Genomic DNA, 17287 nt, shown 5'->3' with positions numbered 1-17287 from the left:
GTGCTTCCATGAAAACAAACACTACTGTATTGGAAATCCCTAATAAAAAGTGTCAAACCTCAGTCCAATATCTCAAAAGGATGTGTTATTCAATGCAGGCTATCAAGAATAAACAAAACACTAGTACAACAAAACTGAAGAGTACATTTGAATTTGCTTACAGCATAGAACATGATCTATAATTCAGATGAGCATTAGTGGCTATCATGTATGAAGAATTTTCGCAGGATTTTTTTTTAGCTCAACTAGAGTTAAAATTTGAAGACCAATCTACTAAAATGATTTTAAAATACTTGCTCTTTTACCTTATAAAATTTTATTTGAAATAACATCTATCTATAGCAGATATCCAGCACCATCTAAAAGAAACAATGTCTGCAAATGAACTTACTTTTCCTCCCAAATCTACTCCCTGTTTCCACTAATGACATGAACTTATTAGGAGAGATCCCAAGGTTTAAATCTCAGCATCATTTGACTCTTCCCTTTCTCTCTCTCAACATGTCCCTTCCTAACTACTTAGTGCAAAGTCCTATTATCTTTGACATCCGTCCTCTTCACTCCAGTCTCATTATGAAGACTTTAAACATTACCTTTATTAGTCTCTGGCGATTGCACCTGAACTGGTCTCCCTGCCTCTACGTTTGATTCATGCCAACACATCTTACAAACTCTTGCTAAATTAAAGCTCTGAAGAATCCCCCACCTTAAAAACTTCTAAGAGATTCCTGCTGAATACAGAATAAAAGTCCAAATTTATTAGGATCTTATTCAAGATTCTGCTCAACATGGCATCAATCTACCTGTCCAACATATCCTCTTTCATTTCAAAGTAAGGGTACCATTCACTACGGCCAAAGAGAACTAACTGATATTTCTGGAATGTAGCCTATAATTTCTAACTTACTTCAGTGTCTATGATTAACAGATTCTTTCCACTTAAAATAATATCCCCCTTAATCTGCTCACCAAATTATTCAAGGTATAGTTTAAATGTCACCCCCTTCAGGGTGCCTTCTCTGATTTCCCCACCTACGTATAAATTCCTCCTCTACTGAACACCTACAGCACCTTGTGAATTTATCATATAATACTTCATACTTTATAACAAGGCTATTTATGTAGCACCCTTACTTCTCTTACTAGGTTTCATAAGGCAGAAATATCCACAAGGGAAAAGTTGCTCAAGGGAAATAACTGCAGAACCATACACAGTAAGCATTCATACATATATGCTGAATGCTAACATAAATGAGCAGACATGTTATATTGATAAAGAGGTATAAAATAGTATGATGATAACATACCTAGTGGGTAATATGTTCCACTAATTTAAAACTAGAATATGGCCTAAATTTAAAGATCTGGTATTATAAAGTAAGTAGGTCTTCAAATTACATTAAATCACCAATATTAATGCCAAAGGAAAAAAATATTAAATCCATATGTTCCTATATAACACAAAACTCAAACACCAGAACATATTATTTATTCTACACATATATTAGCAATTTTGTTTTCTAACTAAACATATATATTAGAAAGTTGTTGATAGCATATTGAAATAGTAAAAGAATTCTCCCTTACTTCGAGTAAGCTTAGGAAATCTTTTTTTCAGTTTCTTCCTTAATGGATTAAGCTCCGGCATTATTTCTGGAACAGCTACATAAAAGTCTGGTTGAATTTCATCATCCAAAATCTAAAAATCAGGGGGGAAAAGATAACCTTAGATTGTATAAAAAGCTTTATCCTTCTAAAAATAAAGTCTAATGTAGCAATAATTTCCCTTACAATTTAGAAAATAGCTATTAAGCACAATTCTTTAACCACAAGGATCATTCGAACACATTTATCAATTATGAAAACCATCAGAAGCAAAACATTTTCTGATGTTTTCTTTTAAAAATAGCCACATCCATTAAAAACAAACAAACAAACAAACATTTAATGGGCTTAATTCTTCCATGGCATTATGTTAGGCAAAGTGTTACAAGCTAGAACATATCACTGATGTGTACACAGCTCATACAGTCCCACAAAGTTGAATTCATATGTCCATCAAAACTGAAGAAATATGTTGAAAATTTTGTAATAGATCACATGTAAAATTAATAACTACTAGCTGCCAAATCACTAGCAACTACACTGCTTTCCTAAATTTGGAGCATCAGGAGAACTGAATCTATAATTATTTTCACAAAGAATTGAAACCAAAATTCTCTTTGCCTCCAAAAAATAAAAGAGGAGTGGAATGGTCAAAGACAAGTTTACTTATAGTTTATTATCCATACTCTATTTCCATTCTAAGAGCAAAGAAAATAATTTCAATTTTTAAAAGACATTTTAAATTAATTCAGGCAGGCACCCAAAATAATTGTTTTACTCCTACAGTATACTCCATTTAAAAATTCAGTTGATTATAAAATGAAGCAACTTTTTAGAACAATACTGCCTGGGCAACAAATATTTTACCAATGATTTTTTTGCATAAAGTCTTATCACAGTATGTCATTCAAAGCCTTGGTTTGGGGTTACACACTGAACTGTAAAAACCTGGACTCTGGCAAAATTAAGTGTGATTCTGGAATTTTATCTTCCTGTTACTATTTCTTCTTTTTACAAATTCTTTACTCCCTAAACAACATACTGTGCTCCCCTAAACAATAACAACTTACTTTAAAAGAGAACTGATAACATGCCAAGCATTCTGCTAAGCATCATACATGGTTTAGTTCATCAAGTCTTTACAATAAATCTACGAAGAAAGTACTATTGACCACACAATCCACATAAGGAAATGGAGGGCTTAAGGAGGACGAGTCAATCTGTGCACTTTTAAGAGGCAGACCCAGAAGTGAAACACAGGCAGTGTGGTTCCAGAACCAGGGCTCTCATCACTAGAAACATGAAAGCAGAGGCAATTTTGAAATGTCAAAGAACTGAATGTGACATTTCTACTCCAACATCCTGTAATACTGATTCTAAAACATGTTCCTTTGAATTAAATTTAAAATTATGTTTGAAAGTTATGCTATAGTTAACCTTAAGATCATATCATTGAATAATATAAAACTATGTGGATGAAAATCATGCTTTAGACACAAGTAAAAATGAAACTATTTAAAAATCCCTCAGAACCAAGCATACTTGTGATATTTCAGAAGTATTGTAATTAAAGCAAAATGAATTTAGTAAATAAAGTCTTACCTAAGAAATGACTAAAAGTTCAGTAAATTCATCCTACATTTACCTATTATAAGCACTAAGTAAAACAGTATTGATATTTAAACTAATTAAAAAATAGAAGAATGTGTAAAAAAAAAATTGCAGCCATGATACTATTTACAAAACTGTACTGAATTTATTTCACAACCTGAATACCTTTCAAAAATAAAATGGATGAGTTTTAAAAGATACCAGGGGGTAATCTGCAAGAATATATTGGTTTTGATGCCTTATATAGGTGGCATTTTTCCCTCTAATAATAGATCATTAGTGGGGCACCTAAAGAGAAATTCTGTACCTGTAATATTTTACTTACCAAATAATTTCAAAATGCACCTGGTTTCCTTATTTGGGTTACTTTTTTCAAAATATTTTATTTAATGAACTTAATGATACAGAATACTTTCTGCTCCCATACCATTTCTTTCTTGAGAAGTAACTTCTTACTTAACATTTAAAAAGTGGAGATATCTAACTCCACTGTTGCTATGACAGTTCTATAAGATACTCTTATGTTTGCGGAAGAAAACAGATGGAAGGCAGTACACAAGTTTAATAAGAATAGTTAGTTCTCTGACTCCGGGGTCCAAGCTACACTCTCAAATTCCAAAGAATCTGTGGTATTGTTTATTTTTTAATATTAAAAGAATTTTAATAATCTTACTAAATTAAAATTTATGATACATCAGAGAGAATTGGGTACCACCCTCTGACTTTGACCTAGAAGCTGTATGAAAGTACAGTCTTTTCATATTTTCCATTAGTTCTGCTCCCAAAAATAATTCTCGAGATTCCCCTTAAAAATCCAGAATCCACACCAAATTTAGAGACCTACTGGGGTAGAAAAAAACACGCTACAAGCACTGTTGTGCTTGGTCCAGTTAATGATCCAGTTAAAACTTCCCCCAAATCAAAATCTGGATACAGGACAAAAGATAAATTTTCAAATCACTTTCTCCCGTTCTAAAAACAAAACAATAAGTATTCCACAGTCTAAAGGATTAAATTTAGAAGAGAAGATTTTAGAGAATGTTAGGGAAATCTTTTGTATTTCAGAAATAACTCCCAAAATTCAACAGATGTGCCTCTTCTCCCCACGTCTTTTTTTTTTTTTTTTTTTGGCCATGTGGGATCTTAGTTCCTTCGTCATTGAAAGTGAGGAGTCCTAACCACTGGACCACCAGAAAATTCCCCTCCCCCCCTCTTTTAAAAAGAAAAATGTTGTCTTTGTTTCAAATGGGCTCCACAAATTCTTTGTTATTTTCTCAAGGCAGGCTATATAATCATTTTTTTGCCTCCGTGCTAAGCCTACATGACTTGAACTGATGAAGTTGGGGAGGTAAAAGTTAAGAGTAACTAAAAGTACCATATTATAGAGGTCAGATACTATCCTTTGTGATCTACTAAAGCAAATCACACTTTTCACTCCAAGAAAGCAAAACAAATATCTGACCTTCAAAACATGAATAGAGATATCCATGTGTGCTACCTTTTGCACTTCATCTCAAATCTCACATTCAAAACCAGAAAGAGGCATACTGCCCTTTCCGGTCTACCCACAGAACTCTCACAAACATATAGGAAGCAAAGAAAAAAAAAATCACAATATAAATCAAGCATAGTTAATATCAGAAAGTCTGGATAGTTTTTTCTTAGCTTGATTTTGAGACTCAAAAGAGTAGGAAAATTTTCCCCTGTTCTGTAAAGCTCTACTAACCATTTATCAAAAGATATGAACAGAGTGGTTATGTTTCACATGTAATAAATCAATAGATGGCAAAGATAACAGAACAACTTCTATAACTAATGAACATGAAAACAATACTGTACCTTCTGAATCAGATTAGTTCCTCCTGCAAATGCAGCTCCATTTTCTTCTGCGATTTTTATCTCTGATGCATTCTACCAAAACACAATAGTATGAACATCAATCTTTAAGCAAATTCAGTCTGCTTTCAAGTATTTGTCAGAAATAATACCACAGTTCAAAATAAAAACTGTGGTTTTTTTTTTTACTTTTAATTGAATGTGCATCAATTTTCAACTAGATGCATCAGAGATATTACATCCAGAACAAGTTTAGTTTAGAGGTGATTAAAGTGTTTCTTGACTTAACATATGAGGAAACACATCAAAATTGCATATTAGGAACCCACCAACTGGTCCTTAGTCTCCAATGCTATCAATACATCATCTTCCAAAAGTAAAAGATTAAAATATATTTATTTTGCTAATTTAAATGGAGACATTTTATCAAACTAATATACAAGAGTAAAATTTTTTTAATTTAAGAAACAAGAACCAAAATTTAGCCTATTGTCTGAAAATTCAAAAGAAAAATGCACAGTATTAGGGGTTTTTTTTTTCTATATGTTCCATTCATGCCATTTGGTTTTACTGTGAAAATATATCACTCCCTTATTTACTCAAGTTTTGTGGCATTCCAAGAGCTATATTCTCTACTTTCCTAGGAAAAGAGTAAAGAACTTCTTCATTGAAAGTGAGACAAGATAGAGAAGAATCAAAACATCTTACAAAACAAATTCATGAACATGTCATAAACAAATGTTTATAATACAAAAAGAATGACAAAGAGCTGTATTACTACACTTGTTATCGCCTTGACTTTCTTGACTTTCCAGACTAGACCATTTTAAAAGTGTGGTTTCTATGTCTTCACAGCACTAAATGGGCCCACTGCTTTAACGTCAATGTTATTCTTGTTTGAAGAGTTTCAGTAGGAAGCAGCAGCTAGTAGGATAAATTCTATACTTCTCTTCAGTTTCTTGTGAGAAACATAATATGGTAGATGAATAATGATGAAGTTAATGTGGTGGCTTAGCTCTTTCTCAAGCTAATGACATAACCTCAAATAAGTCATCTAATTGCTTTGAGCTTCATGTGGGGAAAATAAGTCTAGAGGAATGCTAAGGTTTCCTCTAACTCTACTCATTCAGTTATTCTAATCATTGACTAATGTGATATGTAAAAAAAATTAAACGATATGAAAAGTTGACAAAGGTTACTCACCCCTGTAAATACAGCAACTTTACTGATCTCTGAAACAAATGGGTATGGCAAACTAAGAACACTGGCAAATGGCTCCACTTTTTTCTAAATACACAACAATGGAAAAACAATTATGAAAAATTCATTCAGCTTTTCTATATCTGAAATATTCACTGGTTACACTTTAAGGCATAAGAGATTAAATTTCTTTTGTAAGAAATCCTAATAAAAATCTAAATCTCTCTCCCCAGCTCCATACTCCCGTGGCACTTGGCTTCTATCTCTATATCATTCATCACAGTCTCTCACATATTAAGAGATGTGTTTGCACAATCCATATCTTCCCCAGCACCTAGTACAATGCTTTCCACATGATGGATGCCAATAAATGTTTGCTACCCTGAATTAAATTCGAAAGAACATGTAATTTTTTTTATACCATCAGGTAGGACATGTATATAGCTATGCATATTGAACAATATCCAGCTGATCTGCTCAGTAGGTCACCCCTAATTTCCATCATTGGCTCTAAACCATCAGGTAAATCAGATGATATTAACTTTAAATCCAAGATAGATTGCCAAACCTGAAAGGCTCTTCTGAGTGGGTCTATTTTGAAATTACCTGGACCACCCACCACTTTCAGATATATTTGGGAAGCCAGTTGGAAAATCCCAAATAAATAATGGAATGCATTTGAGGCGCCCTAATACAGGTGGAGTTTCTACAGGGCCTCAGAACTAATATGTTCAGTCATTGGGTCAAGGACCTGTCTAGGCCTATGGCTCAGATCTCTTAGGGAGACATCACAGGGAAACAAGTTCTAGGCCCATAGTTTTGGTGCAGCCTTAAGGTCTGGAAGAAAGAGAAGAGTTGCTGCCTAATTAAAACTGATTGAAAGATTATATTTTTAGAAAAGCTTTGCATAGAGATAACCTCCTGAGAATTTCTTTTCAGACAAGAAGGCACAAACTCTTAACACTTTATATCAGGCATGCAACTCAGTTTTACTGACTGGCATTCCTTTGCCATTAACATGTCACAACTGACTTCAGTAAATTTTTCAATGGCAAGCAATCACAACAATAGCATCCCCTGGGGGAATGCTGGCTTGTTTTACAAGCACTCTATCAATAACAAAAAATGTCTCAGGAAAACAACTGTACCCTTTCAATGTTTTTACAAGTGGCTTCCATTTATGAAATGAAACCTGTGGTCCTACAAGACTTTGTTATAAACTACATTAATGGTTGACTGAGAAAGTGATTATCTTGGACACTACAACATTTTAAAATAAAAGAACAGTAACACTATGGTATAAAATAAAATTACAACAGGGCTGGTATGAACTATAATAAATAAGAACTAAGAAATGAGACAGACCTTGGTTCAAATCCTAACTCCACCCCCTACTCTGGGACCTTGAGCAAGTTACTTCACTTTCTGTGTCTCAGCTTCCTCTTCTGAGATCATTATAGAATTAAATGAGCAAATGCATGCAAAGCATTTAGCACTGTGGCTGGTACATAGAAAGTTTCCAGTAAATGTTGATCATTATTATTAAACTCTTACCAAATCCTTCACTATCATCTCATTGTGGCTGGTACATAGAAAGTTTCCAGTAAATGTTGATCATTATTATTAAACTCTTACCAAATCCTTCACTATCATCTCATTTAATCCTCACTATAACCAAATGAACTAATAAGCATTTTATCCCCCTTTATAAAGAGAGGAAAAAACTGAGATTTAGAGAGGTTAAACCAGAAGCTCAAAGAGCAGGTAATTGGTGATGCCAGGATTCTGGCCTGTACTGTAACCCGACTCCAGAGCCTATGCTCTTAAGCACTATGCTGTACTGCCTCCTTCTACGTGCTCAATTAATTGTTGTCGTTGAGGCTGTTAAATTGTATTCAAAAATACATACCTTCTAGTTTGACCAAAAAAAGACATTCTCAAAATAAAAATTAAAATATCATCTCCAAAAAAATTAGACTTCTTAAGTGAGAAGCTTATAAAATTTAGAGCTGTAATGGACCTCAAATCTAATCTAGTGTTTTTCCCACTTTTAGAATTTTATAAACAAGTCTTCCATGGAACTGCAATATATAAACAGACAAAGTAGAAAGGTTCTGGCTGAGATGAGAGTAAGGGGCTTGGCACCCCACCCAAACTTAGTCTCAACTTTAGGATTCTAAGGAACACATCTGAAGACTACTAAGCTAATCCAAAGTCCTCATTTACAGAGAAGGAACAACATACCCAGGCAGCCTAAGTCATTTTTCAAAGTTACAGCAATACCTCAATTAATTTTAACACTACTTTTGTTGAAATTTATACCAGTGACTTTCAGATGAAGAAGAGATATATGTTCATCAACTCTGCAGAGTACATTCAACATTTTATTTTATATTTGGAAAATTAAGACAAACAAACATATTTTTCAACCTAAAGTTCAGAAAGAGCACAAGATTTTCTAAAAATTATTACAGGAGACAAAAATTGTTTAAATGAAGAAACAGCAATTCATTCAACCACTGTTCACAAATAAATTTTAATTGAGTCTACATACTTTCTTCCCCAGTGTCATATCCAGTGTCAAATCAAGATAGACACCTTGCTTTGGATTAGTAAAGTCCAGAACTTGAAATTTCTTAAGTAAGTGAATAGCTTTCTCCACCTCGTATATCTGCCTTGGATATAAGCGTTTTAGGTAGACATCATCTTCAGGTTCACCTTCCATAAAGGGATATGACTTTATTTTTTCTATCTCATCTTTTTTCTCATCCGATGCTTTCTCTTTGGCACCTTTTTTTGTTTTCTTTGCAGGCCTTAAAAAAAGAAAAAAGTTCAAGATCAGTTATCTCAATATGTAGTCCAAGAGACTTAAAAAAAAGGCAATGTACATTAGACCAAAAAAAGACAAAAGATAAAGTTTATTTTAATTCAAAAGCATAGATTATTTTATAGTTTTTCTAGTGCAACAAATATTAAGTGAACTTTTGAACTGTTTGCAATTGATACAAAGTTGGATAAGGCATTGATGTTGCTCTCCAGAAACTTAGAGGAGACAGACATGCAAAGAGATAATTTCAATATGATGTGGTAAATACTTTGAGAATGTTATCAGGGCCATAGGGAAAAGACATTAACGCAGCCTAGGAGGAAGGGAAGAGTTCTGAAAGAGATGACCCCAAAGTCAATTCTTGAAGGATAAGGAAGAATTAGCCCAGATATATACCCAAGAGAAATGAAAATATATGACTACACAAACACTTGTACACAAATATTCATAGCAGCATTACTCAAAAGAGTCAAAAAGTAAAACAACCCAGATGTCCATCAACTGATGAATGGATACACAAAATGTGGTATATTCATACAGCAGAATATTAATAGGCAATGAAAGGAAATGAAGCACTGATACATGCTATAATTTGTATAAACCTTAAACACATTATGCTAAGTGAAAGAAGCCAGTCACAAAAGCACCACATGTTGTATGGTTCCATTTATAGGAAATATCAAGAATGGGCACATCTATAAAAACTGAAAGTAGATTTGGTGGTTGTCTAGGGCCAGGGGAGAGGGTTAAGGAACTGGGGAGCGACTGCTAATGGGCATGAGGTTTTGAGGGAAGATAATGAAAATGTTCTAAAACTGACTGTGGTGATGGTTGCACAATGCTGTGAATATACTAAAAACCACTGAATTGTACACTTTAAATGGGTGAATTGTTTGGTACGTAAATTATATCGCAATAAAGCTATAGAGTTATCCAGGTAAAGAAACAATGTAATAAAAGTACTGAGGCATGATAAACAGAATGGTACATAAGGGGAGTTATTATAAGTTCTAGCTGACTAGAGCAGGGGTTGGTAAACTTTTTCTGTAAGGGATCAGAGAGCAAATATTTTACGGTCTCTTGTCTCAATGACTCAACTCTGCCATTGTAATGTGAAAGCAGCCACAGCCAATTCAAAAATGAATGAGTGTAGCTGTGTTCCAAGAAAACTTTATTTATGAACACTGGTTTAAATTTTATAATTTTCATGTGTCACAAAATAGTTCCTTTTTTCCTGTTTTTTTCCTAATCACTTAAAAATGTGAAAAACATTCTCAGCTCATGAACTGTACAAAAATAGATGGCAGGCCAGATTTTTTGGCCCCCTGGCCATATTTTGCTGACTCCTGAACTAAAGGTAAAGCAAAAGGCAGGAAACAGCAGCACATGAGGCTGGCAAATCTAGATCACAGAGGGCCTCCTCTAGAAGCAATGAGAAGCCACTGAACAGGAGTGGGATCTGTACTTCAGGTAGAGTATTCTGGCTGCAATATAAGGGATGGATTTGAAGGAAGCTAGATTGGAGGCAATTAAGAGACAACTCGCTCCCTCTCTTCTTAAGGAGGTATGACAGCCTGAACCAGAGCAGTGATGGTAATAGGCTGGACAGATTATAGAGATATTTTACAAGGTAAATATTGAAGATAGGGAAAGGGGAAAGAAAAGACTCTAGAATACTTCGTAAGGTTCTGGCTTGGGTGACTAGACATAGAGTAGTATCATTAACTAAAACCAGAAATAAAGAAAGCAAAACAGGTTTCGTATGAGGGAGGTAGTCACAGAGATGAGTTCAGTTTGGGGCAATAGAGTTTGAGTGTGGGGTTAGTTGCATCACTGGCCCCAATTCCTTACCCCCTCTCTCTATTCAAGTCCCTCTGCTAAGTGACTCTGCAGTTCCTCCCAATTAAAAGGGTGGAGTATATTTCTCAGTGCCTTGATTTGGTCATGTGACTAGTAGACCAATAGAATAAAGCAAAAGTGACAGTTTCTATGCTCTAAGCTTAAGGCATAAGAGGCTTCACCTGTTTCCACTTATAAGTTTGTATTTCTGCCATTTTCATAAGAATAGGCCCGGGGTAGCCCAAGGTGGGAGGATGCGAGAAGTGTGAAACACAGGTGCCCCACAGAGCCCCTAGATCAGACAATTCTCAGCTGACCTGCAGCAGACTCACGGATGCACAGCAAGCCCAGCCAAGGTCATCAGAGACACCCATCCAAACCTAGCTTAGATCAGCTCACCCAGAGATGTGTGGGCAATGATAATTAATTATAAGGTAGTTTGTTACATAGCAAATGCTAACAAGATGCTTACAAACTAAGAAAATATGTTCAACAGAAAATTACAGGTAAGAGTTTGAAGTTAAGAAGTCAGAGCTAGAGGTGATATATTTTCTCAGCATTAATTCAAATCACACCTTTAATCTTTTAACCATAAAAGTTTTAAATCAGTGAAATAATATTTTAGAAAGATGTCTGGGTTCTAAGGTAGACAGAATAATGGCTTCCCAAAGATGTCCATATCTACCTGGCAAAAAGGACTCTGCAGACGTGATTAAGGTTAAAGAACTTGAGATGGGGAGATTATCCTGGACTACCCAGGTGGGCCCAAATCACACAGTCCTTGAAAGCAGAGAAACTTTCTCCTTTCTCATCCGCATCTGATAGAGATGGGAAGAGACAGGAGAAATTTATTGAGCATGAAAGGGACTCAATATGCCATTCCTAGCTTTGAAGATGGAGGAAGGGGGAGCCATGAGCCAAGGAATATGGGTAGCCTCTCGAAGCTGGGAATGGCAAGGAAATAGATTCTCCCCTAGAGCCTCTAGAAAGGAACGAAGCTCTGATGACTCCTTGATTTTAGTCCAGTGAGATCCATGTCAGAATTCTGACCTACAGAACTGCAAGATAATAAACTTGAGTTGTTTCAAGCCACGAGGTTTGTGGTAATTTGTTACAGCAGCAACAGAAAACTAATATGGGGTCCTATAAAATTTATGCAAAAGAAATGGATGACAGTAAAATGATATTTTAAAAAAGAACCTCAAAAACCAATCCAACATATAATTCCATTCTCACTTATAGCACTCGATGAATCCTTATTACCATAGCTAATAAGAGTATCCTCCCAACTAACAAGCAATTTGACCGAATAGAAGATAATGACAGTGCTCATTTTTAATGGGACACAGGTATCCTACCACTGGACTGCTGATAAGTCTAAGTAGGTGCCCGAGTGGATGATGCGACATGCCCCAATGGTACTTGGGAGTACACCACAAAATCCTGAAACCTTCCAAACTGGAGAAATCACATTTTATATTTAGTAAAAGAGCAGTGAGGCCAATAGAAGAAGGAGCCTAGAGAGCCTGTTTTAGTAATAAACTCTCTAAGATAAACAAAGGAATAAATATTGTAACTATAACCTACAGATTTACTTTATGTAAATGCTGATTTCACCACTATATTTTTAACTATGACTGAACCTGTCCATTTAATTTGCAATTAGTAATATGAAGTTCCCAGAGGCTAAAATATGATTTTTAAAGTAATAAATATTTGCAAAACCCAATATAAGTCTGATACATAACGAGACTGAGTTGGGATATACAGCAGTTTACTTATTTATACTTTAGACCTTGTTTCACAAAATATTTGAGATGGTTCAGTGAAAATATTAAGTTACAAACAGACCACTATTTTAGTAAAAAAAAATAAAGTACATCATTATAACACAGAGCAAATAGGACTCTAAGGAAAGCACTGTCTTCCAAAATTAAAAAAAAAACAAAACTGCAATTGAATAAAATCTGTCAATAATAATTAATTTTATAAACCCACCACCTGTTGTTTTCCATGACGCTCCAAAAATTGTCTGCCTTTATTCATAAGAATCACATCTAGAAGAACTCTGTTGTTCATGCAGTTATGTAAGGCCCTATCAGGAGAACTTAAATACTATGATTCTCAGAGAATAAAATAATCATATTAGAAAGGTTTTGGGGAAGATGAGGGAGAAACACCTGGCAGTCTGAATTAGAGAGAACAGAATTTAGCTGTAGTTACCTGGGTAACTAAACCACACAGATTAAATGAGTAATAAGAGACTGTTTTCAGGTAATAACTTTCTCCCTGCTTCACCTGTCTCCTACCTCCAAGAGAATGAAATGAAAAAATAATTCCACGGTCATACCCAAATAAAACAAGATAAGAAAAAAAATCAGTGCTATAATAAAGCTCACTTCAAGATCCTTGAAGATCTGTGACCCCAGAGATCCAAGTCCTTTTAAGGCTGAAGAAGCCTTTACTCTGAGGAATTGGGGTGGAGGCAGGAGGGTACACAACCTCAGTCAAACTAAACTGAACTAAACAGAACTAAAGAGAAAATGCCTAGGGCATATAACTATTAATGGAACCCAATGTTTGGAATTCTTACTTCTCAGTGTAATCACATAAATAAAATCACAAACACCCACCTCTGATGCTGGTTTATTCATTAAACTTAAATGCAGGGACTTCCTGGTGGCGCAGTGAATAGGACTCCGCGCTCCAATGCAGGGGGCCCAGGTTTAATCCCTGATCAGGGAACTAGATCCCACATGCATGCCACAACTAAGAGTTCGTGTGCCACAACTAAAGAGACCACCTGCCACAACTAAGACCCCAAGCAACAAATAAATAAATAATTTTTAAAAATAAATAAATAAACTAAATGCAGAAGTTCTGCTTATACCTAAAATGTAAAAACTGATAGAATAAAACCTAGTCGATAATAATACAAATAAAAGCTGGAAAGAGCATTAACAATGACAGAGTCAGATAAAATCACAACTTTTCTTGAACCCATCACAGAGCTGAGATCGTAGGGCAACCAAGTAGGTCTGAAATCTCCCCACAACCCCACTCCATATGCATACAGCCAGGAGAGTCTCACCTGTAGCAGAGAATAAGAGGAAGGCAAGCAGGCAGGAAAAAAATCAGCTGAACTTTTAGCACTAACGTATAAACCCCCTGAGAGATCCAGACACAAGGGGAGTTCACACTCATTGCGTGGGCCTTTTCCACAGACCTCCACCAGATGCTCCCGGGAAAGACGGGAGCAGGCCAGGGGACTAGGGAGCCTCCTTCAAGGGTGCAGTATGGAGAAGATCAGCTACTACGTCCGGAAAGGCAAGTAACCCTGAAGCCCTCTAGGGCACAGGTAAACACCCACTGTATGTAGGGAAACAAAAGAAGAAAAAAACACTAGAAAGAAGAAAAAACACTAAAACTTCTATCCTCGGGGGTAGGGCAGGAAATAGTCCTGAATGCAGTATCATCTACCAATAAAGCTATGCAAGGGCCCAGACACTATGGCACAAGACCTGCAATAGATACATACCATGGGGGGAGGGAGAGAAATACTGAGAAAACCTCATCCCCAAGGACCAGCAACACTGCGCCTACTTAAGACAATGGCTGAATTTGGAAAACACAGAATCCCTCCTGCACCCATCACCAGCCTGACAAGCACTGAGTAATAAGCAACAGCAGTCTTCTACTTGGGGAGGAGCAAGGGTATGGAGAGTGACCCCCTTCTGAGGCATAGCTGCACAGGCAAGGCTGAAAACTGAGCATGCAACAGCAACACTGAGGAAAAAAACCTTCCAGCAACCCAGCCCCCATCCTAAGCACAAGGTAACAGTACAGAAATCTGAAGCTGGTGGTGGTAACCATAGCAGTAACAAAACCAAACCCCAGCTCAACTTTTGACTGGACTGACTTAACACTGTGACAGATGAGGCATGCCCATTTCCAGGCATAAATAGTATGTACTTTAGTCTCAACTGTTTGAACAAAATATCTAGCAGTCAATAAAATATTCTGAGATACACAAAGAAGCAAGAAAAAGAACCTATTGTCAAGAGAGAAGCAAAACCAGAGTCAGAGATGCCACTGGCAAACCATGAGTATATGCACATACACGGAGAAGAGAGGAGACTCAGAGTGACAAGAGAGAAGAGAGACGCGAGCACAAGCCCCTCTACCCTGTCTCAGATCCTGATAAAAAATCAGCCATGAAAAAACTATTTTTTTAGTATATTATAAAGTCAATACATTAAAAAATTAAAACCACAATTAAAATTACGAATACTATGATTCTCATCAAGCTACTGAATAACTCTCATTGTTAGACGTGGAAAAAATTATCTGCTAATAAATTTTCACAGTTTTTTTTTTAAACATGCATATTTCTTATGCTACAGTTTTTAGGTGAATGGAAACTCCTTTTAAAGTTGTACTGGAATAGAATATGGGGAAGACATAAAATGAAAAATTTCTATAGGATAAAAGAAAACAACACTTAAAGATAAAATATTCTCAAAATAATTTATGTCCCTAATAAACGAATACTTCCACAAAGCAGAAAGAAAAAGACAAACAGCCCAATAGAAAAATGGGCAAAAGATATAAATTAGACACACAGTGAAGAAACACCAATAAAGATTGATGATATCCAGAGTTGTTAAAAATGTGGGCACTCTCACTCACTGCTGGGTAGGGATGTAAATTGGTACAACCAATACTCCTCCAAATTCTCAAAAAGAATCCAGGTACTATTCAAACTCAAAGGAAGCCTCCATTCTAGCATCATTTCTGCCTCCTCTCTCTTAATCCTATATTCAAGCTATATCATTCACTTTCATCCTTCTGCACCAGTGAAATACCTTTCTCCCAATTCCCCTGCAAAATCCTATCTATCTTTCAAGACCCAGCTCAGGGCTTCCCTGGTGGCGCAGTGGTTAAGAATCTGCCTGCCAACGCAGGCGACACGAGTTCAAGCCCTGGTCTGGGAAGATCCCACATGCCACGGAGCAACTAAGCCCGCGCACCACAACTACTGAGCCTGCGCTCTACAGCCCGAGAGCCACAACTACTGAGCCCGCGTGCCACAACTACTGAAGCTTGTATGCCTAGAGCCTGTGCTCCGCAAGGAGAAGCCACCGCAATGAGAAGCCTGCACACCGCAACGAAGAGTAGCCCCACTCGCCGCAACTAGAGAAAGACCGTGCTCAGCGATGAAGACCCAATGCAGCAAAAAATAAATAAAATAAAATAAATAAATTTATTTAAAAAAAAAAAAAAGACCTAGCTCAAATACTTCTTGCCATATTCTCCTCCAGGAAGAATTAATTGACCTTTCATCTGTGATCCCACAGTACCTGGTCCATTCCTCTACTACAGCAGTAAAGACACATTATAGTGCAGATATGTGCTAATTTATAATGTATAAAGAGCTCCTACTAATCAACAACAAAAAAATAGGAATAGGACATGAACAGAAAATTCACAGTAAAGAAAATATAGATGGCTCTTAAACAGATAAAAAGATATACAACCTCAATAATAACAGTAATAAAATATAAATTAAAACCATGATGATACCATTTATTACCTATCAAATTGGCAAAGTTCAAAAATTTTGACTACATTGTATATGGGAAAATAGGCATTCTAACAATACTTGCTGATAAGGACATAAATTGGCAAGATCTCTATGAAGGCAATTTGGTATTACCTATCAAAATTATAAATGCACACATCTTTTGATTCAACTCTATTTCTGAGTTCATACTACAAATATATTCATAATATTTGACAAGATCTATGTACATGATTATTCAATGCAGGATCATTTGTAATAGCAAAAGGCAAATGTCTTTTGGAAAGACATTTCCAAAATGTGTTTCAATAAGGGAATGGTTAAGTAAGTTATGGTATATTCACACAATGAAATATTATACCCATGTTCACTGTAGCAATATATACAATAGCCAAGACACGGAAGCAATCTAAGAGTCCACTAATGGAGATAAATGGATAAAGAAAATGTAATACACACACACACACACACACACACACACACACACAGAGGAATATTATTCAGCCATAAAAAGAATGAAATCTTGCCATTTGCAACAATATGGATGGACCTTTCTCTTATGCTAAGTGAACTAAGTCGGCCAAAGAGAGACAAATATCATATGATCTCACTTATATGTGTAATCTAAAAAAAAAAAAAAAAAATGCACTTACAGATGCAGAAAACAGATTGGTGATTGCCAGAGGCAGGGGGAGTGGGGTGTAGATGAAATAGGTAAAGATGGTCAAAAGGTACAAACTTCTGGTTATAAAATAAATAAGCCATAGGGATGTAATGTACAGCATGGT

At 35.8% G+C, this 17287-nt stretch overlaps 1 protein-coding gene across 4 annotated transcripts in view; it reads right to left on the bottom strand.

Moving 5' to 3' along the window:
- Positions 1-17287, bottom strand: part of LOC133099104 (large ribosomal subunit protein uL1m) — a 52066-nt gene that overhangs the window by 24087 nt on the left and 10692 nt on the right. For 2 of the 4 annotated variants that reach the window (XM_061202566.1, XM_061202568.1), the window contains exons 3-6: positions 8807-9065; positions 6256-6339; positions 5056-5127; positions 1588-1699 (exon numbers count right to left, since the gene is read on the bottom strand). In XM_061202566.1, the coding sequence (XP_061058549.1) occupies positions 1588-1699; positions 5056-5127; positions 6256-6339; positions 8807-9065 (527 nt within the window). The remainder of the gene's footprint in view (positions 1-1587; positions 1700-5055; positions 5128-6255; positions 6340-8806; positions 9066-17287) is intronic. The other 2 variants (XM_061202570.1, XM_061202569.1) reach the window with 2 other exon arrangements.

This window comes from Eubalaena glacialis, chromosome 10 (assembly GCF_028564815.1).
Source record: "Eubalaena glacialis isolate mEubGla1 chromosome 10, mEubGla1.1.hap2.+ XY, whole genome shotgun sequence".
Lineage (NCBI taxonomy): Eukaryota > Metazoa > Chordata > Mammalia > Artiodactyla > Balaenidae > Eubalaena > Eubalaena glacialis.
This window is presented reverse-complemented; position numbering and strand designations above follow the sequence as displayed.